Source organism: Archocentrus centrarchus, chromosome 16 (assembly GCF_007364275.1).
Source record: "Archocentrus centrarchus isolate MPI-CPG fArcCen1 chromosome 16, fArcCen1, whole genome shotgun sequence".
Classification (NCBI taxonomy): Eukaryota; Metazoa; Chordata; class Actinopteri; order Cichliformes; family Cichlidae; genus Archocentrus; species Archocentrus centrarchus.
The window spans coordinates 5,520,879-5,545,649 of record NC_044361.1 but is presented as its reverse complement, the minus strand read 5'-3'; the positions used below and the strand labels follow the sequence as shown (position 1 = coordinate 5,545,649).

Sequence of the window (24,771 nt, the reverse complement as noted above, 5' to 3'; positions counted from 1 at the left end):
CTGTCCTTAGTGCAGAATATTTTTCAGTGTGAAAATGTCACGTCCACTTTAGTCACAGTAATGGAACCAGAGAGGTATTTTCTCTTCTTTCTCTCTCTTTTTCCGAGAGCCTCTTATCTGAAGGGCTGTAGAGACCACTTATGTCCACACTAGGACAATTCAAACTGAGTCAAGTCTGATAAAACAAGAACAACAAAATTGTAGCAGTTAAGGCTACAAGACGGTGTTAAATCAATACCAGCCCCAACAGAACACCACGATGAATTTGTTTTCTAATGAATGGATCTTGACTTTTCACTCTTTGAAGATAAAAATAAAAATAATGGTAATAAAATAGAGACTGAAATCAGTATTCTGCTTTGACCCTTTTGCTGTTAGTTGCTTGTAGTTTAGGTGGTCTAGGTGATAAGCCTATTCCCGTGTGATTAAGGATAACAGTGCCAACCAAATGCCAACAACATAAATTTAAAATGCACCTTCTGTTGTAAAGAAATGCTCCCATCTTCATATTAAAAATAGAGGAGTCTGAAACAAACTAAGAGCAGAGACCATGATGTTCTCAGTGGTGTGAGCATGCCAGTCATGGGGGGGAGTGACTTATAAACACCACTTTAATCTGCCTTTTTGGCTTTCTGTCCAATGGGAGCACATAGTTGTATTAAAATAGATGATAGGCCAAGCTGGGCTGGAGGATAGCACCCGCCAGACAGACCTATATAACAGATTGAGACATGCAGAGGTAATCCAAAAGGGTTTAAATCTCTGCTCATACACGTGATTATCATTTTTTTCCTCCATTTTTCTGGGTTATTCTGGGCAACTGCATTAGACAAACAAAATTATTTTCTGTTCAGTGAATTCACTGCAAGTCTCTGAAGTGTACTAAGGTGAAATGAGAGTTTATTAGTTAACATTTACCTCACACTCTGGGGCAATATTGTGTTTTGACCAGAGTCAGCATTAAAAGATATCCATGCAGGTAAGGAGGAAAGAATATGCTTTTAAATGTCTAGCTAAAGAGATTCTTTGTGATTTTGTATGAGGTACATGATGCTCTAAAAAAAAAAACAGGCAGCCACAACAGCATTCTTCTGTACACATAATCCTTCGACTTCACAGAAAGGAAAAAGACAAATGTACATCTGTGTGGCTGAGTGCCAGCTGTAGCTTTGTTGTCTTACAAAGACGCAGCAAGACCACTTTTTCTATCAAACTGAAATGCGCATTCCTCACAACACAATTACAACACACAGATTAGGTGCTTTGGTTATGCAAAATAATGTGTTGGCAAGTTTTTCAACAATAGAATAACTTCAGGTGAAGATCTGAGTTTTAGGATGATAAGAAGTTTCTTTTCTCCGACATTTCAAATTATTTCACAGGAAACAATTTGAGTCATTGCATATAGATAGACACCAGAATTAAATGTAGGCTTTTAATGACATGTCAATGAAAAGTCATTTTTACAAGATATCAAATGACAGACAAACATGTGGATGCTGCATCACTTAGGCCTACATCCTTCTTACATGGCATAATAAAGCATTGCTTTGTGCGTAGTGCATCTACAATGTTCAGTTCACGCACACCAAGAGTGCAGTATTTGAGTGACACTAATCCTCAGAATGAGATAAAATGAATAGCACACACCAACGCCCTTGACCTAAATATTTACAAGATGAAAATGATCAGGTGAGCATTCTCTCTGTCAATGGTGAGAATGTTACTGAGGCACATATTTTTCAGTTTGTGTGTGTGGTGGTGTGTGTGTGTGTTTGTGGTGTGTGTGTGTGTGTGTGTGTGTGTGTGTGTGTGTGTGTGTGGGGGGTGAGGGAGCTACAAAAGAAATAATAAAAAAGCATTTATTTATATATTATATAAAAAATGAAATCATTGCAACTTTTGATAGAACAAAGATTCATCAAATGCAATCACATGCTAAATAAATATGTAACAAAAAGAAAGACGGACCTGAAAAATGTGTTGTTTGAAAAGGGAAATGATACATTCCTAGTACAGTAGGATAGATACATGTATATGGGCGGGTACAGCTGTAGTGAGATAGCTTCTCCCCCATGCAGCAACCGTGAAACATTCTAAAAAGTTCTAATGTCCAAAATGTAACCACTTAATCAAGAATAAGGAATTATTTGGCTACTCTATTCCATTAATTTATTGCATGTATCAAAAGCTTTATAGTTATATATGTAAGTGTTAAAGTCTTGCAACCATTAACAGTTTTTGACCTCCGTGGTTAAGCAGAAATCGCCACTTGAGGATCAAAGGGGACGATGCTTACTTGGCTTGAATTGTATTGGCAAAAGAAAACAAAAGTTAGCACATGAGTACAATATGGATGATTAAACAAGCACCTGGTACTTTTTAAAATATGATAGTTGTGAAATTTTATCTGTGTTCACATGTCACTACATAAATCTATGAAATTTATAACCGTTTAGTAAATACATGCTCCAAAAAAATGAAAGAAGGATTTCCTTTTTCCAAGCAGAAGCCTTTTGAAAAATAAATGCACGGCAACCAGGAGAGAGCTCCGCCTACAATCTGTTAACATTATCCTATCCCTGGATCATAAGATATTCATTAGTTGGATAACACAGCCAAGTGGTTGCTGAGATGTAACTTTCAGGTCTAAAATTAGAAGAGGACTGGCACAAGTGCATCACACTGGCTCTGATTTGCCTTCTTAGGGGGTGTCTAAATAGCAGTCTTGGTTTTTGAGTGTCTCAGTGAAAGTCTGTAGTAGTACAGAAGAACTCAAATTCTATGTGAACGCCCCTTTTTTTTTAACTATAAATCAGCTTTAAATAAGTTTCATGGTAAACCTGCCACCATCACCTCCATCCCCTCCTCCTCCACCCATGGAAGATCGAGGAACAAAGTCAATAGTTGCTGTATGCTTAATCTGACCTTTGCTCTGGCTCCAGAAAAACATGAAGACAAAACAGATGGCAACTGAGCTAAGGAAAGACAGGAAGCCCATGGTGGTTGCAATGATCAGTGTCTTTGCATCAAATGGGTATGGCTTGGCCATTTGAGCAGAGGAGTTTGCTGCTTGGGTATTTGAAGGTTCTACCCAGCCCTCCTCAGTGAAGAAAGAGATGGTTCGGTTGCGCAGGAGCCCCTTCACATACAACTTGACACTCAGACTGTCATTGCCAGCTGCATTACTTGCCAGGCACTCGTATGTGCCACTGTCCTGAACTTGGGCAAAACGCACTTCTAGAGTGCCATTTGGTAAAACTCTGATTCTTCCTGTTGGAGAAATGATGTTTTTATGAGATGAGATCCAGGTGATAGATGGGGATGGATCCCCATCAGCTTTGCAGGAAAAGAGAACTGTAGTGCCCTCCTCTACTGTTGCATTCTGTGGCCCGTGGTCCATGATGTGAGGAGAGTGGCACTTAAAAACGCTTGCAAGTTCCTTCTCTAAGAAGTCTTTGAATTCACGCTGTCTTACTGGATCAGGAGAGGAGCAAGTGGGCTGATGTCCATCAAAGTTCAAACGCACTCTGCGACGAAACACCCAGAGAAGCCGGCAGTCACATGCTAGGGGATTCCCATCTAACCGCAGCACCTGAAGGTTCCCAACAGAGTGGAAGGCGCTCTCCTCCAAAGTAGTGAGCTGATTGGATGTCACATTAAGCATACGAAAATAGGACAGTCCCCTGAAGGCTCCTGGCTCTATTCGTAGTAGGCTGCCCCCTGCTAGGTGTAACTCCTGAAGTCTCAGGAGGTCCCCAAGCAGGTTACCTTGGATAACAGTGATGGGGTTGTAGGACAGGTCCAAGTAGCGCAGATACACTAGGTGACGAAGTGCTGAGTAAGGAACTGCACTTAGGTTACAGCTACTGATGACAAGTGAGGTCAAATTAAGACCAATTAGGCTGTTGCCAGCTATAGTGTCCAGTGCTGGCCAGTTGGTGATCAGGAGGCTGCGCAGGTGGTGGAGCTTTCTGAAAGCATTGTTGGGCAATGTGGAAATGGTGAGGCGTAGCATACGTAGATGTGTCAGGCTCTGGAGCTGGGACAATGCCTCGGTGGGAATGGAGGTCAGGTTGCTGCGGTCTAAGTTGAGCTCCTGTAGATTCTGCAGACCAAAGAAAGCACGCTGGGAAATGAAGACCAAGTCATTCTCCCCAGCTTCCAGTGTCTGCAGATTTATAATTTCTTTAAAGGTATAGTCCAGGAAGACCAAAATCTCATTTTGGCTCAAATCCAGAAAACGCAGACTGGACAGACCGGAAAACACCCCAACGGGGATGATCTTGAGACGGTTATTCTTAATCCGAAGTGTCCTGAGATTCTGTAGGCCCAGGAAAGCCTCTACCTCAATCATGGAGATTATATTATCACTGAGGTCCAACTCTTGAAGTTTTGCAAGGCCAGAGAATTGGCGGCGTCCCACAGTCTTAATCCTGTTGCGGGATAAATCCAACCGTCTGGCATCACTGGAAAAGGCCTCGGGCACTGAATTTAAATGTTTTCCGGAGCAGATCACTTCTTTGGCCTCGGATCGACACAGACAGCGCGGAGTACAGCCTCCTGCAGATACCCCCATTCCAAACTGGAGCAGGATGCTCCACGCCCCCCATCGGACGACTGACTCCACAAACATCTTACGCCCTGCCTGAAAAGAGAAGCAAATAATTTATTCTTTTTTTTTTTTTAATTTTAGGAAGATGTCTTTTCTCTACAAGAGCTTTATGTTTGCTGAGAAGTACGATGTAAATGTAGATCTATTCGCACTGAATTTACTACTCTGAAAAAGTATACATTTTTATCAGGGACATACCGTTTCAGTCTTAAAGTGCAGATTATCATAACCAGTGGCAGTCAAGTTGGAGTCAAGCCCACTGATGGTTTTCTGTCAATAACGTGCCATTTCGTGTTGCCTGAATGTAAAACAAAAACAAAAACAGTGTTAAGTAAAAAATGTCAGCGCTTAATTCAACCTGAAAAACATGACTGCTCTCTTTCAGTTTTGAAGGGAACTCCACAACAACAGTAAAGCTGAGTAAGAGTTTCAGCTTTTATTAGATGTAAGAACTGTTAAGCCCATCCATCTAATCAGCTTAGTGTTCCTTCTAATTTAAAACCAGAACAAACCAAATGGATTGCAAACCACCGCAAACACAACTTTCTCAGAAGGAAGCCCAGTCCTGGGAGTTAAATGATTCATTTTGTAGCATCTGGCAACACACAGAAAAGTGGCTGAGGCACCAATGTGCATCTTAAATGAAAGCAAGAAGAACTGTTTGACCAGTGGACTAAACCAAACAGCACCAAAGAAAAACTAAATCAAGATAATTTAATGGTCCTGACGAATACTATGTCCCATAATTAATTTTGGGTGTGCCTTGGTGCATTGATACAGCAATTTTACACAAGTAAGAGAAAAAAGAATGTGCTGATTTTTACAGCCAATCTGTTAGAGCTATTAAATCCATCATGACTTGTGCACAAATGTCTTTTTTTTTTAAATTGCACCAGAGTAAAACACTGTAATAATACAATATTTTCATATAAATGTTCAGAATAAATGATAACACACTGCAGCCACCATTTGTGGTACAAATTAAGTAGGAAAATACAATTTGGTAACAATTTGAATTTTGTATAAAGAGACTGATTAAAACAAACAGCAAATTTACTGAGTGATGAGTGAAAGCAACATCAAAACTTTAGCGATCAGAGTCAAATAAGAGCTCACTGTCTGCAAAATGCTGCAAAGTTGAAAATCATCTACAATAATGGCACAGTCTTGCTTGCCAGTTGAATTAAAAAGAAAGTGCTGATAGAATGTAATTTCAATTATGCAGCCCCTTTACAACAACTACACTAAGACCTGCTACAGTATGAAGAACAAATCTTACCTAACAAAGGGTAGAAGAAACAACTCTAATTCTTAACATGACATAGTTTCCCACAGCTGCATGACAACCTCAAAGCTTAAAAGATGAACTGCATTCATACAGAATATTTCCTTTCATAGCAAAGATACAATACAAAAATCTCCAAAATACCAAAGCCAAACTATATCTGACCTGCAGCAGCTGCAGCTTACTCTTCACCATCAAACAGTTTCCAGAGTGTGGACCCACCCTCACTGCAGCCTCTCCTCTGAGTGACTGTGTTGCCAACAGTCCCAGAGCTCTACAGTCTTTGTCTCATCCTTGTTCTTCATGCAAACAGCTCTTATACTGGCAGGCTGGGAGCGCTGACTCACAACCCAACACTTGTGCTTTTAGACTCACAGGACTCCTTTTAGACCAATATATTAAAGTGCAGACACGCAAGAGAGGCACCAATAAATGTTGGATTTCAGCCAGTCACAGTTGGTCATTCACCAGTTTTTACTGACCACACCTAAAGTAAAATCATCTGTAAAATCCTACATATATTCTGATGTTTGTAATTTTTATTTGTTTTTTTTGTCCAAGTAAATTCTTTATTTTATGAAGTATGTCTGAGCTTTAATAACAAGGATTTCTAATGCAATAACTTGGACGTTCTTCAAAGAACTCTATTATTTATTTTAAATATATATATATATATATAAAACATGGCATGAATTTTATTTTCCCATGATAATGTTACTCTTTGATTTTTCAACTGTAAAAAAAACCAGTAACGTGTAAAGAAATGAATCATAAGCAGCAAATATAAGCTTTTAAGAAACAATATTAGTCTCCTTTGTCCGCTGGTGGGGTTCACAAGTTAAATATGCTGATCCCCCCCTCCCCTGAGCTAGGTTGTGAGAGACAGGGACTGGCAGCTGTGAGATATCTCAGGCCTGTACCCTGTCAGTTGCTGAGATCCTTCCAGCCAATCAGCAATTGGTTTCACACCTCCCCTGTATGTGTGCACACATCATGAAGCCAAGGGTCACAACCCCAGAGTGACAGCCAGGACTGACCCATCCATCGAATTAGAAAGTGAGAGAATAAATGTATTTGTAATTTCTCGCCCTGTGTGGATTGTGGTCACATGAGTGTCATGTTACAGTGTTAATTGTTCTAACTATTTTCTATCATACTGAGACACTTGTTGTCTTTATTAATGATACAGTTTCAAATTAGAATGGACAACATGGACAAAAAGCTGTCACTGCAGTTGTCAAAGACTCTGGCACAAACAGAACTTCAGCTTTAGAAATGAAAAAATCCCTTATGTTTTAAAGAATTAGATATCATATCTGTATTTTGGGGCAAACTCCCTGAATCTGTAGTTTTGTCAACATACACACACTGATCTGCTCTGTGAGCTGGCAATAATTAGAAGCAATTGAGGAGCTATCACTGTAATTGCCTACAGCATAGCTGGCAATGGTTTAAGACACAAAGTTGTAATTTTACAGAAAATTGCTACACATAGCATTTCAAAATGAACAAACAAATATACAAAATGAAAATCATTTTGTAAATATTTTAACAATTTGTAAAAATTAGGACAAGTGTAAAAGGAATTCACCCCCTTTGGTCTAGTTACCTTGACCTCTGCTGAATTATTTTTTTTTATTTTTTTCAAATTTTTATCACTTCCACTTAGGGATTTTCAGCACTGCAACTTCAAAATTTTTATAGGACAAATGACTTTCACTGTTAGCGCTTGGGCTCCTATGACAGAAGAGCTGACGCTGCATGCATGGGAGGATTTGCTGGTTGCGTTCCAAATCTACCTTGATCCATGTATGGCTTTTCAGTATGCCACTAAGAAACAATGGGTTATTACAGTGCAGAAGCTACACAGCTAGTTGAATGAGACAGAGATGAAGTAGCAGATCATCATATTTTACTACTATTGTTTGCAGAGATGTGAGAAAAGCAGGATCAACACATTGCAGACGACCCCTCCACAGGAAATTATTAATGAAGGCTGAAGATGAGGAGACTGAGAATATGAGTCAAATTAATTAAAAAAAAACTAATAATCCTTGCAAATGGTAAATGGACTAGTTCTTATATAGCGCTTTTCTACTCAGTCAGAGCACTCAAAGCGCTTATACAACACGTTTTTTACATTTACCCATGCACACCCATTCATACAAGCACTTCCATGTTTACTAAGCTAAGTGCTTTTTAATTATATAACATCCACACACATTCACACTCCGACGGAACGGTCGGAGAGCAACTTGGGGTTAAGTATCTTGCCCAAGGATACATTGGCATGTAGCCTGGAGTAGCCAGGAATCGAACCCCTGACCTTCCGATCAGTAGGCGACCTGCTCTACCTACTGAGCTACAGCCACCCCAAATGTAGTGGTTTTGTTAGAAAGTACACCTACAGGCTTCATAGTCTTGCAAAAGTACCTACATTCCCACTATGGTTCCAGTTTTCTTGACAGACTTTATGAGTGTTTAATTATTTCTGTTTAATTCAATTCAGTGCTGATTATATTTAATTGGAGATTTATAAACATTTGCAACAGGGGTATTGTTGTCATTTTGGTTTGAGGTGATGCTTATTTCAGTTTTCAGTGTTGCATTATGAAATTACACAATTACACTCATATTTTAGCTTTTATCTGGTTAATTTCACTTGAATTCTGTTTAATAACAATGCTGTTTGAGAGACTGAGAGAACTCGTTTCATCCTGGTCCTCGGATTTGCTTACGTTGCCAGAGCCTGGCAAGACACTGCAGACTCCGACTGACCAATATGAAACTGCCATTTGATGACCCTGCAAAAACATTTTTTCCATGAGTCAAAAATATCCACTCTCCTAAAGCCAAGCAGATGCCAGCTCTTACCTCACTAAACCCTCACACTGCCAAAAGGCAAACAATATCAGTGATGTAACACCTCATTAGACAATTCTTTAGTAGAGTCCAGAAGTATTTTTGGGTGAACTCCAACTGTCACTTAATTGTTTGACATAATTCACCTTCCCATACTGTACTCAGTTTTCTCTTTCTCTACTCTTCATCAGACACGACTCATCAGGCCCCTCAGCTCAGGCTCTCATTGCCTTACATCTGCCTGTGGCTAGTATCCAACCTATGTTAACATTTGGATTTTTTTCTTTGCCTTGGTGTAGCTGCAGGATTATAAATATTTAAATTAAAACATCATATCATTAATGTTTCTTGTGACTAGGATAATCCCTGAGATGGCTTCATCGGCTTGCGTGCTGTTTGTTGATGTTGATACTAGAAGTGCAGTACCGGCCAAAGGTTTGGGCACACTCAGCCATTCAAATGAATATGCAACACAGCTCAAATGAGACAGTTTCGCTGTTCTTCTTGTTCATCAAACTCAACATGATCCCTTTATTTACTCGCTGAAAAGTAACTTACATCATTATCTTGCTGTAACACTGCCACAAGGAAGAAAGAGGCAATGACTCTCAGTTAACGTGAACTCTTCTTCTTGCCTGCATTATGATGCCATTAGAGAAGTGTTTCAGCTCTTTAGGGTTTCACCTTAGCTAATTTCTTTATTCGATCCCCCTGTTACTAAAGCACTTGCAGCAAAATGTGAAAAATTGCGACAGACAGAATGCAATTACTGAGATGAAAAGAAAGTTATTTGTTGCAACAGGTGCATGAAAGAGGAACAAGAGCTCACATGGGCCACAGAATGACAGTTTGGCAGTATCCACTCCACTGAATTTGAATGCCCCAACCATGAATCCCTGTGCCAAACAGTCCATCTGACACAGAATGCACAGTCTGAGCCCAGCTGAGTTTTCTGACACTTGTCAAAGTGCTATTTTTAGCTTGTCACAGTGAGAAAGACAAGAGCCTGGCTCAAATCCCCAATTAAAGAGGCTGGAACAGAACAACAGTGCAGGGATCACAGAGCATGAATTTGTGTCTTAGCACTTTCTGTCTTCTCTGTGTGGGTGTGTGCACTCAAGTTGTTGAAAGCATGTTTGACGGGGGCGATGGTGGAGTTGTGTATTTCCTTTTTTATAGGGCTTCTGGGGCCATCACTACAATGTGAAGGCCCCTGAGACCTCCTGCATGCAAGCAGCAAATGTTAAAGGGTTTACTGGCAGAACAGCTGTTCAGTGCGTAGAAAGAAAACAAAACTCTCCTGGTCTTTCCCCTTGGGTGTATCTGGGGAAGACTTTGTAAACAAGATCATGTCAGGAAGTATATCTATAAAGAAAATGTCTGCAATGTAAGGGTAAAAACACAGAAAAAAAACCGAACCACAAAAGGAGCTAAACTTGCAGAAGTACCAGACATTGTTATAGCCCACGAAGAGCAGAGCAACAGCATTTGGCCCCTAACTTATGCTCATCAGTGAAACCTTGTTGAAACCCACAAAACCAAAGTTTTAAAATAATTGGTAATAAAAAATTAACATGTTCAAAAAGAAGTAGCAAGACACATAAGCTTATTTATTACCATCACCTTTCCACTAATTTAATAACTAATAATCATATTTTTTTCTTCCTGTTAACTCCCTATCCTAAATTCTTCCTTACAGTTTGTTACACATATATTTACAGTTGTCTATACATATACATATACATATACATACATGTGCACACACATACATAGTGTGTAAATAGGGGTGAAAACTCCCAATCAAAGCCCTGCATTCTCCTTGTACTTTGCAAAACCCATATTTTTGTACCCCTTTTTAAACTGAGTCATGCTGCGACATTGCTTCAGTTTCTCGCTCAGTCTGTTCCACGGCTTCACTACACAGATGCAAAAACCTTTCAGTGTTGTACGGATACAGGGATGTTTTCTTTTAAATTCCCCCTCAAATTGTATCCCCCATCTTTGTTAGAAAATCATTTTGGAATATTGTCAGGAAGTGGGCTGTTTATTGCATTATACATAATTTGTGCAGCATGCAAATGAGCCAGATCAGTGAGTTTGAATATTTTTTATTTAAGAACTGTAATTTTGTGGTCCCCGTTTCCAGTATTATCCTTATGGCCTTCTTTTGCCATTTGGATAATGGTGATAGTGAACATTTAGAAGTATTGCCCCAAACCTCTGCACAGTATTTCAAGCACAGTGAAATCAGTGAACGGTAGAGAATATGGAGTGATTTGTGGTCCAGAATGTGTTTTGCTTTACTCACTATTGAAATGCTTCTTGAAACTTTGTGTATATGATTCATATGAGACTTCCAGCTTATTTTGTCAGCTATTATCACACAAAGAAACTTATTCCCATGAACTCTTTCAGTTTCTGCACATCTTTATGTATCTGTGCTTGTGAGCTTCTTTGACAATTCCTGAATAACATAATTTTAGTTTTACTTAAATTTGATGACCGCTTGGTCCTGTCAAACCACTTTTTTATTTCAGACAATTTAGAAGTGACCAGACCCAACAGTTCCTTTAGATTCCAATCAGAGCCAAAAATATTTGTGTCATCTGCAAATAACACAATTTTTAATATATCAGACACTTTACAAATGTCATTTATATAAATAATAAATAGTTTTACACCTAGTACAGAACCCTGGGGGACACCACTTGTAATGTCCAAGCATGATAACACGATTTAATATATCCCACACCTCACAAGATGTTATGATGTCCTTAAAATGACACAGAGATCTATCCATTTGGTGTTCAAATATAGAAAATGCAGAATCTTACATCGAAAACCAAAAACCACCATGTGCTATCAATGGAGAAGTGCAAAAACAGATGGATGAAATCACTCGATACTTTTTTGCCTTAACGTAATTGTCTGAGTGAGTAAGTTATTTTAATTCAGACTGAAGCAAACTAAAATAGAAGAATCTTCACTCATTAAGTACACGCTACATTAAAGAAGCATAAAAGTGATAAACTGGGAAAATCAATCCCACAGAAATATCATGAAAGATAATTTGGTTAAAAAATAAAAGACTTTGTTTAAACAGTAGTACTTTTAGGAGAATTAGCCACAAAAATATAAACAACCTATAGATATAATCTTTTTTGTGCCTTATTGCACAATTATTAAAAACCTACTGATTAGCCTGCAGTGCTGAGTCTAGTGTCTCACAGACAGGGAAAGTTTCAGGATGCTATTCTGAAACATGGATGTTCTTTTCTTAATACTTCTTAGTGTTAAATGAAAAGGAAGGAAATTAAAAAGGTTGTTAGCTGGGTGAAAGGATCCTTTAGTATTCTAAATGTGCCTATATACTGAGATTTCAGCAATCTTATAAATTAAATCCACACTGTGAGACTTCACATTTATTTGTTTATATACTGTGTTTTGTATATTAAAAGCTTGTGCGTTATCAGCTGAACTAGATTTTCTTCTCTATTGGAATCTCAAACATTTTGTTTTTTTTTCTGATTTCTTTTAATTTCTTTATTTTTTTCACAAATGCATTTGCAGTTTTGATTAGCCGGTTATTTCATGATGCATTCCCATTGGTTGGTTAGTAGTAGCAGATCATAGCTCAAGTCAGATGATCACCTTAAATTTCTGTCAGAATTCTGTCTCAGGACCATTATACCTGCCAATACTGAACTTTCTCATAGTGCAACATAGGACCACATTTTTGGACCCAGATATTGCTGCTATTCTTTCACACTAGTCATCTTTCATGTGGGACATCCCAAAAATGGAGATGTGTAATGTTGGGTCGTGATTTTAGGGGTCCCCATGTTCCTTTTCTTGGCTGAAATGAAATGGATTCAATCCTGTATAAAACTCAATTAAAACCAGAATTTCCCAGAACTCACTGGGATGAGCAGGGTCCAGTGCAGCCCGTTTATTAGACATATTGGTTACAATAAACACAGACAAAAACCAAAACACAGACAGTAACAGAAGTAAGACTAGAATACACACACACACACACACACACACACACACACACACACACACACACACACACACACACACACACACACACAAAGAGGGAAAGTGAAGAAAGAAGAGAAAAGGAAAGAAAGAAACAAAGAGACAGAAAAGATACAGAGACAGGAAGAAAAGAGGGAGAGCAGAGTAAGAAAGAGACAAAGAGCCCCCCTTCCCCCCTCTATTTGCATACAGTGTCGTCTCCTGATACCTGATGGCCGACCAATCACCTTTAGGCTCTACTAACCAGCTCCTCTTTCACATGCTTAAAAAAACACCCAATGACTTACAACCAATCTGGCAGATGTCATAAGTGATGGTTGTTCATCCAATTAAACCTCTGCTATAAATACACTTTTGGACAGTTTTTTAATTAGACAGAATTTATACCCACAATAATTCATATTACACAAACACAGGTGGGTCTACAGAATCAAACTTCAAGGGGTACATAAATAAAGCGACTTGAATTATATCATAAAGGTAAAAGTGTCATGTGAACCAAAAGTGGGCATTAGATAAAAGTGAGGCCCTAAACATAAATGAGAGCAGATATAACCGGCCTCAAATCTATCATTCTAATGTAAGCATACAGTGTGGATTTAATCAAGTGTATGCGACCCTATAATTGTCAATAAACGATATGAGAATAATAGCTGTAAATACCAATAACAAAGTAATAGAAAGTAATAAAAAAAATTCCCAACAGTAGACACAGCATAATGCTCTGGGCAGTTATTACAGTCAGTCCACACTATACTGTGAAATTGTACAGTCCAATCTTGTAGTTACTTTTCATTTTATTATTTTTTTAATGTCTTTAAAAAAAGCCTGAAAAAAAAATCAGTGATTGAAAGAGTCCATGAAAATTTCTGTTTGATATCTTTGATCATAACAAAGATCTTGAACAAGCTTATACTGTCAGAAAAAGAAAAACAAAGCTCACTTTAAACAACAAGAAGTGAGTGAAGAAGAAACACTCAGCTTATGGGAGAAATCTGCTCTCTCTTTCTGGTCCCTGTCAGTACTCTAGCTACAGCATTTTGGCTCAGCTGAAGGCTTTTCAGGGAGCTTTTAGGACAGCCTGATAGTATTGGTACTGATATAATTTGTTATACTGAGATCATGATGTACAAGCAAATTCTCAAATGCGTAATGCAGCAAAGTTTAATGAATGAAATGGGCAGGTGAATATCAGGTGGCAGGTGTTGTTACATAATCCAACTTGTGGTGATAAAATCTAATCTTCACATAATTCATGTCTACATTATGCAATGTTTGTGTTCATTGCCAACATTTTACAAACTCTGTGTGGCGGACCTGCTAGCCATTTATAATTTGATCACTTTACATGAGGCTGTGAGGAACCAAAAGACTTATAAATATGAATATAGCAAAAGAAGATTGTTTTTGCTTGCTTGCATATTTGAAATTGGCATCTGCAACTGAGATAAAGAAACGTATATGTCGGTGAGGCTTCAAGCTTGTGCCTGTGACAAACAGGATTATATTAACTGTTTGCCAAAGAACATATAAACATAGACTAATTTCATCTGAATGTTATGCATTGTTCTTTATTTAGCCTATTTTAACACAGTACAGATTCTGCTTAAGAGCAAACTGCATTATGACCCATAACAGTGTTCATATTTCAAAGGGAGCTAAAAGCATTTCTCTTCCTTTATAAATAATTAGTGTGTCTCTGTGTATCTGTCTTTAAGATTTGTGTATTCAGTGATTTTTTTTTTTTCTATTTCTATTACCTGTTGGTTTTTGCATGTCACTGTCATTGATTTTGCCCATTATTATAAGAGAAAAATAGACAGGAAGAGGAACAGACACATTAAGTATAGTGTGATTGAGTATTTATACCAATGTAATGTGTGGTGGAACTGGGTCACAGTGACAGATTCACTCACATCAGCCTTGTTCCAGACTGTGTGTTGGGTAAAGCACTTTGCTGTAATTCCTCATTCCGACAAGGAGAGAGTTAAGACTCTGTGCAACGTCATGCAAAGTGCACCGTCTGCAATATTAATAATAGCACAAATAAATGAGGGAAGGGAATTAGTCTCAGTGCAGCACCCTATGTGATGTGACAAATGAGGTCATCTCAGCTAACCGATATGATGCACTGGATCCATCATTGTGCAACAAAGAGATAATGAGAGGTCACACATTAAAAGGGAGTAGGCTCTTAACCTGGAACAGATCATAGGTAAAACACTCACTATCTCAGAGCAACTTACAGACTTCAGCTGTAATAGGTGTTAAACTGTTCTGTGATAGATTGTGTTTTTCAGGAGAAGGACCTTAATCCTTCAAAATTTCAAATTAAAGATTAACAGCAAAAGTAGCATATGCAAATATACTTCAAATGTATTAGTGTACAGGTAACAGCTGATTTTGAGGTAAAAAGAAGCAATATAAAGTAAGATGCTGACAAAAGGAGGGTGAAAAGAAACAAAAGGAGGAGAGAATGGTAGAAATCAGCAACAGCCAGAGGAAAGAAAAATCACAAAGACTGTGGGAAAGGAAAATAATTAGGATCTAAAACAGGTTACAGGCCTATAATGAAAAAATTGAGATCTGAAAACTACAAAATCAAAAAAAAAAATGAAATGCTTAAATTTTAGTCATGTTTAAAATACCGTGAATAAATTCCAAAAAGACTTTTCTGATCACATTTCCTGATACATCTGATCTAAAATGAACCAAATCCCACAGAAACTGCAGTAACCAAACAAATAATCAACTTCTATTTCACAGAAACCCACTAACTCCATAATCTTCCCGTGTGTGCAGGTGGAGCTTTTCCTCTTTGGAACACCTGATGCTAATCTCATAGAAAGGCTCCACAAGCCCACCTGGTTTCCAGCAGATCCTAGACAGCCTAAGTGACAACAACGCAAAAGGAGACAAATCATTTAGAGAGCCACTGCTATACAGAAAGTGGCTTAGTCCCAGTCTTACCAGAAAAATAAACAGCTAAATAAAAACTGTTGATTTACCTTTCTTATTCAGTGGGTTAAAGCAACCACTGTTCTCTCAGGCAACCTCTTGCGCTTATATCTGTAAACATTCAATCTGTTCATAAAATGGGGTTGTTGTCAGTGTCTTGTGTGGGACTCTTTACCACTCTTAATAAGCAAATGATGGAGAAATTTGTTTAACACAGAATATGTTTGGCATGTAATATCTGGTTAATGACGTTGTTTTTCCTTACCGCAGCTTTTTGTCCTAAACCTGTCCAAACTTAACCAAGAAAGATGGAAAATTAAAATAATAAAAAAATAGAAAATGAATGAGAGAGAGAGGGAAAAAAGGCATTGTTTCCATTCAGGCTTCACAAACTCGAGGTTCCCTGATTAAAAGCCTTGTCTTTGATTGGCCCTCCATCTCTGGGTTTTTGCAGTCTTTATACTGATTCGTCAGAGGCGCTAGCATTGAAAATGTGGAAACACTCAGCAGTCTATATGTCTAATTGACCCATGGATTTAGGCAAGAGGATATGTCCATTTAATGTTCATGTAATCGTTTGGATTTTTTTTGTATTCTAAATATTCAGAAATACTACTTTTAATGCTGAAGCACTTGATGTCCCCAACCACTAAGGAAAACGGTGGCTTCAGCTTTTAAGTCACTACGCATGTTGTAAAACCTGTAACCAGCTGAGAGACTGCTTTCTTTAATCACATTTAGGTTTTGCTCTCTTTATCCCAGACTGATTTACCACTATTTTGTGTACACGTGACCCAAAAAAAAAAAAAACTTACTCTGACCTACCCACCTACTACCTACACATAAAAGAAATACAGGTGAACATTTCTAAATAAGTTGCTGAAGCTGGAAGACAACCACGTTCATATTTAAAGCAACAAGTATTAACTGTTGACCATCCACCCTGACTTCAATCACATTAAGTCAATTTTATTTTTAGCCAACAATCACAAATTGTAGATTGCGTATGCCTTAAAGGGAAATTGCATCAATTTTACATATTAATGTTTCTTTCCAGGTCCTGTAAATGTGAAAACAATTATATAAACTATGTTTGGAAGCTTATTAAGTTGCTTCAGTGCACAAAATCAGCTGAACCATTAAAAAATGGCTAGAATAAATTCTGTAGTCTACCTTGTGTCTGTATAAGACTGGCAGGTACATTTATGACAATTTGCTGGGTGAACTGTCTTGCTGGTAATGTAGTTCCCCAGTTTTGACCAGAAGAATGTGATATCTACAGTTCAGCTGCATCGAGTTTGATTATTTTTAACGCTCCTTTGTGAATCTGACAACGTCATGGAACTGCATTGCTAAATTCAAGGCCTTGTGACCTGCTGGAGCGCCAGCGCTCACGACTGCCGACTGCTTTTAAATGCCAGTAAACTTGCAACCACATACGATAGAGAAATAAGTCTTTCTGCATATAAAACCAGAGGAGTTACACTTACATATCATGCATTCAACGTGTCCCAGAGTGCTGTAGCCTTTCTCTAATGGGTTTGCAAAAATCGCATAGAAAGCGCTAACAACAACATGCGCTTTGTCGTGTGCATTAGCATGTACAGCTATGGCGTTTCTGTATCTAGCATAATATGTAGATACAGAAAATGGGTTTCAATTTCTTTTGGATTAGTGCATTCTTCAGCTACCTTATGTAGTTACTATGGATTCCTTCATGCATATTATTATAATTAGGATTCTGACGGTTCTGTTGATGTATAGTGAGTTGAAATATTCCACACGATGGTACTACAACATGTATAACTATAACGATATGGTCTGGCGGACTTGTTCTATTATAGGTCTCAAATGGGGTCATTTGTACAGGCTACAGCACACTGTCAGTAGACCCTCAAGAAAATTTAATCAAAATTTTAAATTTGATTGAAAATTTACTGATTGATGAGGAAAGCTTGACCAAAACACAGTGAAGGCATCTTTATGGTTACTTTTATTTTTAAATTTCTTAATGGAGCACTGTGAAGAACTGGCCGCCTCCCAGCTAATCCCCTGCTTTTTTACCTAAAGCAAGAAATTCTCCAACCTGCGTGACTGTGGCTAAATGGGTATTGAAAATGGACTCAGTTAATGGCTGCACATTGCATGAGACTTTTACTTTATTAAATCTTCCTGGTGGAGAGGAAGCGATGTTTTCAATAGCAGTACGATACATTTGTCTGGAATAAAGCGAGGAAATGGGTAGGCTACTAAGGAGTTCAGTGTGCTTGAGAAAAGCTAGTTCATGTTCAAAGACATACAAATTCTAAAACCTAAATCCTTTATACATGTTCACAATGTCTGCACTAAAAAGGAGGAGCAAAACCCCTGAGGTCATAGCTTTATTTATACTAGTTGAATCAAACTGGTTCTCTGATCTCTTTATCTCTTCACAGACTGTTGTGTGTGCGTGTGCGTGTGTCTTTGTAGACTTGATGCAATGAATAATACAAATGAGGACGTGCTTTTGCACATTGTGTCCTCAAAAACATTTGTCAAATTGCGCAGTTGTGCATACAAAAAGTGATATAACTAGTTGTGTGAATGACAACAAAACAGAGCTTAATAGAGAAACTTGAGACTTCCTGTGGTTTCAACCTCCTTACAATGAACACAATCTTCAAGAAGTAGACATAAGACTGTTGAAGGGGTTTTGGATGCTCTTTGACCCTCCAACAAGTTTCCCTCTAATCACTGCAAACGCAGCTGCAGTGGTTTGAAGCATAATAATCCACCTTTATCATATTTTTGTAAATTTTTCTGATGCTTATGTGAAGCACTTTGAATTATAACTACTTAATTACATAATTGAGCAGCCTCACTGACTAACAAATAATCTACAAATAAAAGTAGATTAAAAACATCACAGTCATAAAAAATACACAAACAAAATGAGAGTAACATGCTGAAACATGCCCCTTTTGATCTTCTCATCTTTTACTCTCACAATATCTTAGCCTCAAGGAGACACTCCTGGTTGCTTAGAAAAGCTTAGGCTGCGGCTTTGCTCTCTGTTGGAGGTTGGGTTACTCTTGACATGTGAAATGGGTTAATGTCTTACAGATGAATAAATTAATAGAATAAACTGGAAAGGACACATGCATCACGAAAATGGAAACAACCTGGAAAAAACATGTAGCATGAAAAAAAATCCCTCTATTATAGAAAAACTTTTTTTTTCTTTTTCATGGCCAAACAACACGAGGCTGCTGCTGACACAAGCCACGGGCCAGTGGCTTTCGTGTCCTTATTCATACCCTGACTCTGTTCCTCCAGTGGCAGGGAACATGTGATGTCTCTATTAATCTACAAAAAGATTTCAAATGACTATGTGGACCGAATAGTGCGTGTGTGTGTGTGTTTGTGTGTGTGTGTGCGTGCGATGAGTTCAAAAGCGCTGTGGAGATTCTGCCCTGGATACACTACAGTAAATGTTTTCATGTGCAGTCCCTCCAAAAGCAGGATAAGTTAAGACTGATGAAAAGACAAACAACCGCACATGGCACAGGCCTCATGTGAAAATTAAGAGATTTAGCCTTTTCATAAAAAAAAAAAAAAAAAAAGACAGAAGTACTAAATGGAACTGTGATGTTAATCTCAGCTGTTAAGATTGAAAATGTGGCTGGGGGATGTGAGGATGTATTGTTCCAGGCTAAAATTCACCTTCTCCCAGACAGCTCTTTGGCGGAGCCTGGTATTAAGAAGCTGCTGTTGGAAAGAAATCAAAGCTGCATTGAAATAATCTCCCACCACTGGGTCTGTCTCTTTCTTTTTGCTCATGGAATGAGTTTTTATGGAAATGTATTTTTGAAGACATCTGTGAAGTATTATTTTAAAGCTACCCTCACTGATGTTGAACAGAAAAGTTTGTTGAGTACAGGTCAATCAGGAAACATTTCCAGTAAATATATTCGCAAATAAACTGAAAAATAAAATGCACAAAAATTGTGTGTGTGTGTATGTATATCTATATCTATATCTATATCTGTATCTATATATCTATATATATCTATATATATATATATATATATATATATATATATATATATATATATATATATATATATATATATATATATATATATATATATATATATATATATACATTATCCTCACCTCTGTATCATAGAAAAATCCTCATAACTACCATTTATCATATTATTTGCCATAAATATTAATACAATATTAACACTCAGAGCGCAAAGCTTTCTTACTGCAAACTAGTCTGTGCATTCAAAGCTGTGGTAGGAAACCTTGCGTGTTTCCCATACTCACTGAAATGGCAGCTCGGGTGACTTTATAAGCTTATTCATACATACAGCATTTTATTATGTACGCTTCAAGCATTTCATCTATGTGCCCAATTTAGGATCACCAGTTAACAAATATGCATGTCTTTGGACTGTGGGAGGAATCCAGAGTACCTGAAGAAAACCCACTTCAGGTACTCTGGATTTGCTCAAACATGCAAACACAGAAAGGCCCCCAGCCAGGATTCAAACCAGAAACCTTCTTTCTGTGAGGTGGCTGTCGAACCACTGCAACACTGTGACATCCTCTTTCAGACCTCATGTCATGGAATCCTCTCTCAAGGCACCCTCTGACCTCTGTACACCATATATGTGGTGCACCATACATGATGTTTCACTGTTTTGAGATTCCCCTGTGATCCTTCAAAGACCAGCGAATGGCTGTCTCTGCAGGAACCTGGGCTAATGTGGTGGGAACACGAACACTTCTTGTGACAGTGTCAAGCTCTCCCTTGACCTCTGTCACCACTGTCCCATACAAATATAAACAGACATCACATGTACAGTTTCACACTTTCAGGATCCCCTAAACCCACCTTCCTCTTTTTTTATTTGACCCACACTGGTGCTGTAAAATCCAACTGAATAGATATGGGTCAAATCTGATCAGGAAGAGGCTCGGTGTACAAAACACTTGTAGTAGCTGTACAGCAGTATAATTTTTTTAAAATATTTTCACTTTTGTGTCTTTTGGGCCACTTTACGAAAAACCACAAAATTTCAGTCTAAAAGAATGAAATTTGTTTTTTTTTTTGCTGCTGTCAAATATCAAAACAGGTCAAACCTGACCCAAACTGTATGTCAGGGTTAATGAAAGTCTAATATTATACACAGCTTGCTCTTGTTTTGTATAAAATTAATGTTTTCTCTTTGCTCAGAATATTTATTCCCACAAATGTCTTAGCTTTGTGCTGCCAAAACAAGTGTTTTTTTTGTTTTGTTTTTTAGCACTGTAGACAACACAGCCAAGGTGTGAATGGAGGCAAAGAGGACCATTGCTCACTGGTCTTGAACCCCTTGTATCAAAGTTTGCTCTGCTCTATTTCTATCAGCATATTTTCAATTAATGAAAAACATTTCTGAAATTTATACTACAGAAAAGTGGTCTGGGGTATCTATCATTTTTTACACATTCTGAATAGAAACTCTGTTGTTTTAATTTAAATTGATAATCATTTCAATCTTTTTGTGAGGAGTCAAGATGCATCAGACAAAGAATTATATATTCTTCAAATTACAGTGAAAATAATATTTAAATCTGAGCACCACCAAGCCCACGGTAATATAATATAGCTTTCCTTTCCATTCTTCACTTACTTGCTCCTTACTTACTCTGAAGTAAGAGCTCTCCCATCACCCATAAAATGGAGGACACTGAGGTGTTAAGGTTGTTTTTTTTTTTTTCTACTGGGGGGCCACTACAGCATTTATCTGACTATCTTTTAATTGGTAGACAGAAAATCAATGTCTGGACTCTACCTGGGAGCCTTTTCTGTAACCTTACCCAAAAATGTGACCTGAAACTTAAATCTACACATTTTGACTTTCTTACAGTGCAAAAAAAAAAAAAAAGCCTTTGATAATCTTCATAACTGTGTTGGAAATTTTGAAATCTTAAGTGTCAAAACAACCATTTTTTTCCTTCTAATTGTGCAACAATCATAGCAATGTTTGTTATTATTCAACATTAAAAAAAAGCCCTTTGCACAATATCATGCAAGCTGAACTGCTAGAATAATGCAGATCAATATATAAACACACCATAACATTAGCAGGCAAGCTCACTGTCTAATGAGCATGTATACCTCAAGGCCCAGCTGCATGTGTCTACCACTGAGGCCAATGAAAGTAAAGAACACAGTTAAAAACTTATCTTCTACTTCTTTGCCTAAGGCTGCAATCAATTGAGGTCTGTATTAGCTGCCCAATATAACAGTCCAGATAAATCATTTCCTAACAAGGAGACTGACATACTTCCTGTGCATAAAATGCCCTCTGATTAAATTGCCCATTTGGCAGAATCCCAAGCGTCAAATCCTTGGTTCTCCCTTGATGGCGATCTGCTCCTCCTGAGCCACAACCAGTGTGATGTGTGTCCTCATTATGACAGGAGGGGGGGACAAAGAGTTTGCTGCTGGTCTGAGTTCATGTCTGCACCGTCACTGAAATGCTGATCCTGGCTGCAGGTGAGGTGATGATCATATCTTAAATGGTGGCGTTACAGGTAACAAACAGACCTTCCAGTGATAGTGCTGAATATAGTATAATGTATACTATAAAGTAGCACAGAATATAAAGACAAACACATGGGCTCGCACTGTCCCAGAGGGAAATGAGGCTGCGGTTACAGCTGTCAGTAATCCTGCCTAAACACTGTTAAAACACAGTCTGCTGTGGCCCTTTTTAGGTTTATAGAACAAACTATCCTGAGGATTACTGTTCCCATGGACACTAACTCCATGACACAAACAACAAAAAGGAAGATTTCTGGAAATAACTCGCAACTTGGCTGAAAATTAACATAATGTTAATGGCATATATATTTTTTAGGTATCTAGATGGGTTCAAGTTGTAAAATAAATAAATACATACAGCAAACATAAGAAATAAAAGTATGAATATAGGTCAGTGTTTAAACACAGCCTCTGCAGCATTGCTCCCAAACAATTCACAATAAATATTCAAAAGTTATTAACCTTGTAATACTGTTATCGAATTATTTATCGTCTGATTTGTCATCTCACAGACTAGGTTTGGACTAAACATCAGAAGCATGAAGTAAGCAGGCTACACATATATGAACAACAAAATAAGTTGACCTTATAATAGCAACACCACCAAACAGCAAATAAACAGAAAACTTAAATGAACGCCAGCAACTCGTTTCTTCTGTACTGTATTTCCATCAGTCCCAATGTAAATCAAATTTGGTTTAACCTAGACAACACGAAACATGTCTACTGTTATGCTGCAGTCCTTCTTTGAATGATAGCATTCAAAAAGGAAATATTACAAGAAGCGTTGTAACAGAAACGCAGCTAGTCATTTGCATCTACAAGGATGATGGAGACTCCATAAGAGTAAATGCGGTAAAATAAAGCACAAAGTCAACATCGGCTCGTTTTAGAGTAGCCTACGATGAAGATTTAATGCTAAACTCAGTTTATAGTGTGGCCTATTTCTATCACAGAACTGCTACAGGAAGCCCTAAAAACTAGTTTGTAGGAAATTAAAGTATCAGAAATAAAACTCACCTGAATCATCGCAATAAAGCTTTCACCACTTCAACTCTCACTGCCCGTCTCCGGCAGAAAGGAGTGCTCATCTCTGTTCAGGACGGTTTTCTTCTCCCTCCTCTCTCCCTTTTCTGTCGGTCTACATTCAGCCAGAGTTTTCCAACATCTGTCACGCCGGAGTCGCGCAATTTACTTCGCCCTCCTTCTTCATTAATTTCCTTTTCCAACTGTCGAATACCTCTGGGAGTTTTCCAATAATTGCTCCTAAAATAATTTAGGTCGTCTCCGTCTCTGTCTGTGTTGTTGTGAGTGGTGATTCTGGAGAGAAGCTGCTGCGCTCTAACGGCGCCGCTGATGCTGTGTCCTCCGCATCATCTCCATCCCTCTGCTCAGCTCATGGAGCAAAAGTCACACAGATTTAAGGCTGGAACGGTGCCCTGCGTCGGAGCCGTAAATCCCCACGTAACGAGTAGTGTAACGAAGTCTAGTTCTCTTCCAGCAAACACGAAAAAGGGGGTTACTTTTCGTGCGCGCCTGTTTTCTTTCTATAACAACTACTCAAAAACGTATGCGTCATTGTATTCATCGTTTTATTACCCCGTAGTTTAACGCTATCAGTAGAAATTGGTAGAGGACAATGAGTTTCTCTCTAAATATACATTTTGTGTGTGTGGTTATCTGATTTAGGACTCAAATTGAAAGTTACTGTAATGAGCACTTTCAAGTTACTTAAAGTTACATTTAACAATCTCCACGTGCTCCTGCGTCATACTTTAATAAAGACAAGATTAAAAACAAACAAGCAAGATAAAAACAAACAAACAAAAAAAACAGGAAACACAGTGTCATTTCTGTAATATAGCAATTTTGGCCTTCCATGAGCATCATAGGTTAAAATCACTGATTACCAGAATGTATGGCATCTCTTTAAAGTGTTTATTATAAAGAAGAAAAAGCTACAGTGCTCTGCTGGGTTATATTTAGACCTTTTTAATCTCACTGGAGCATTACAAATAAATCAACAAAATGTCTCCAAGGACCTGGCAGAGAAACGTTACCATAATAGATGCATATTGAACCACTTCAATTCAATTCCATTTTATTTATATAGCGCTGAATCACAACAAACAGTCGCCTCAAGGAACTTTATGTTTTAAGCCAAAGACCCTTCAATAATTACAGAGAAAACCCAACAGTCAAAACGACCCCCTATGAGCAAGAACTTGGCGACAGTGGAAAGGAAAAACTCCCTTTTAACAGGAAGAAACCTCCAGCAGAACCAGGCTCAGGGAGGGGCAGTCACCTATGTATTTTAACCCAAAACATTTTGTTGGTTTGAAGGACAAAATGGATTTGGGGTCAGTGTTTATGGTTAATGTATACATTTCATTAAGGAGAATTTATTTATGTTGATTTAATGGAAAA

The 24,771-nt window shown here is 38.0% G+C and overlaps 1 protein-coding gene across 2 annotated transcripts; it reads right to left on the bottom strand.

Annotated features, from left to right (window-relative positions):
• Positions 1–2,066: 2,066 nt before the first annotated feature.
• Positions 2,067–23,724, bottom strand: lingo4b (leucine rich repeat and Ig domain containing 4b). 2 transcript variants are annotated; one of them, XM_030749024.1, is made up of 3 exons: positions 23,365–23,724; positions 4,814–4,913; positions 2,067–4,648 (listed from the first exon to the last, which is right to left on the bottom strand). In XM_030749024.1, the coding sequence occupies exon 3, from the start codon at positions 4,634–4,636 to the stop codon at positions 2,822–2,824; it is 1,815 nt and encodes a 604-aa protein (XP_030604884.1). In that variant the 5' UTR covers positions 4,637–4,648; positions 4,814–4,913; positions 23,365–23,724; the 3' UTR covers positions 2,067–2,821. The 2 variants fall into 2 exon arrangements, with proteins under 2 accessions (XP_030604884.1, XP_030604886.1); XM_030749026.1 differs by lacking the exon at positions 23,365–23,724 and adding an exon at positions 6,066–6,092.
• Positions 23,725–24,771: the final 1,047 nt, after the last annotated feature.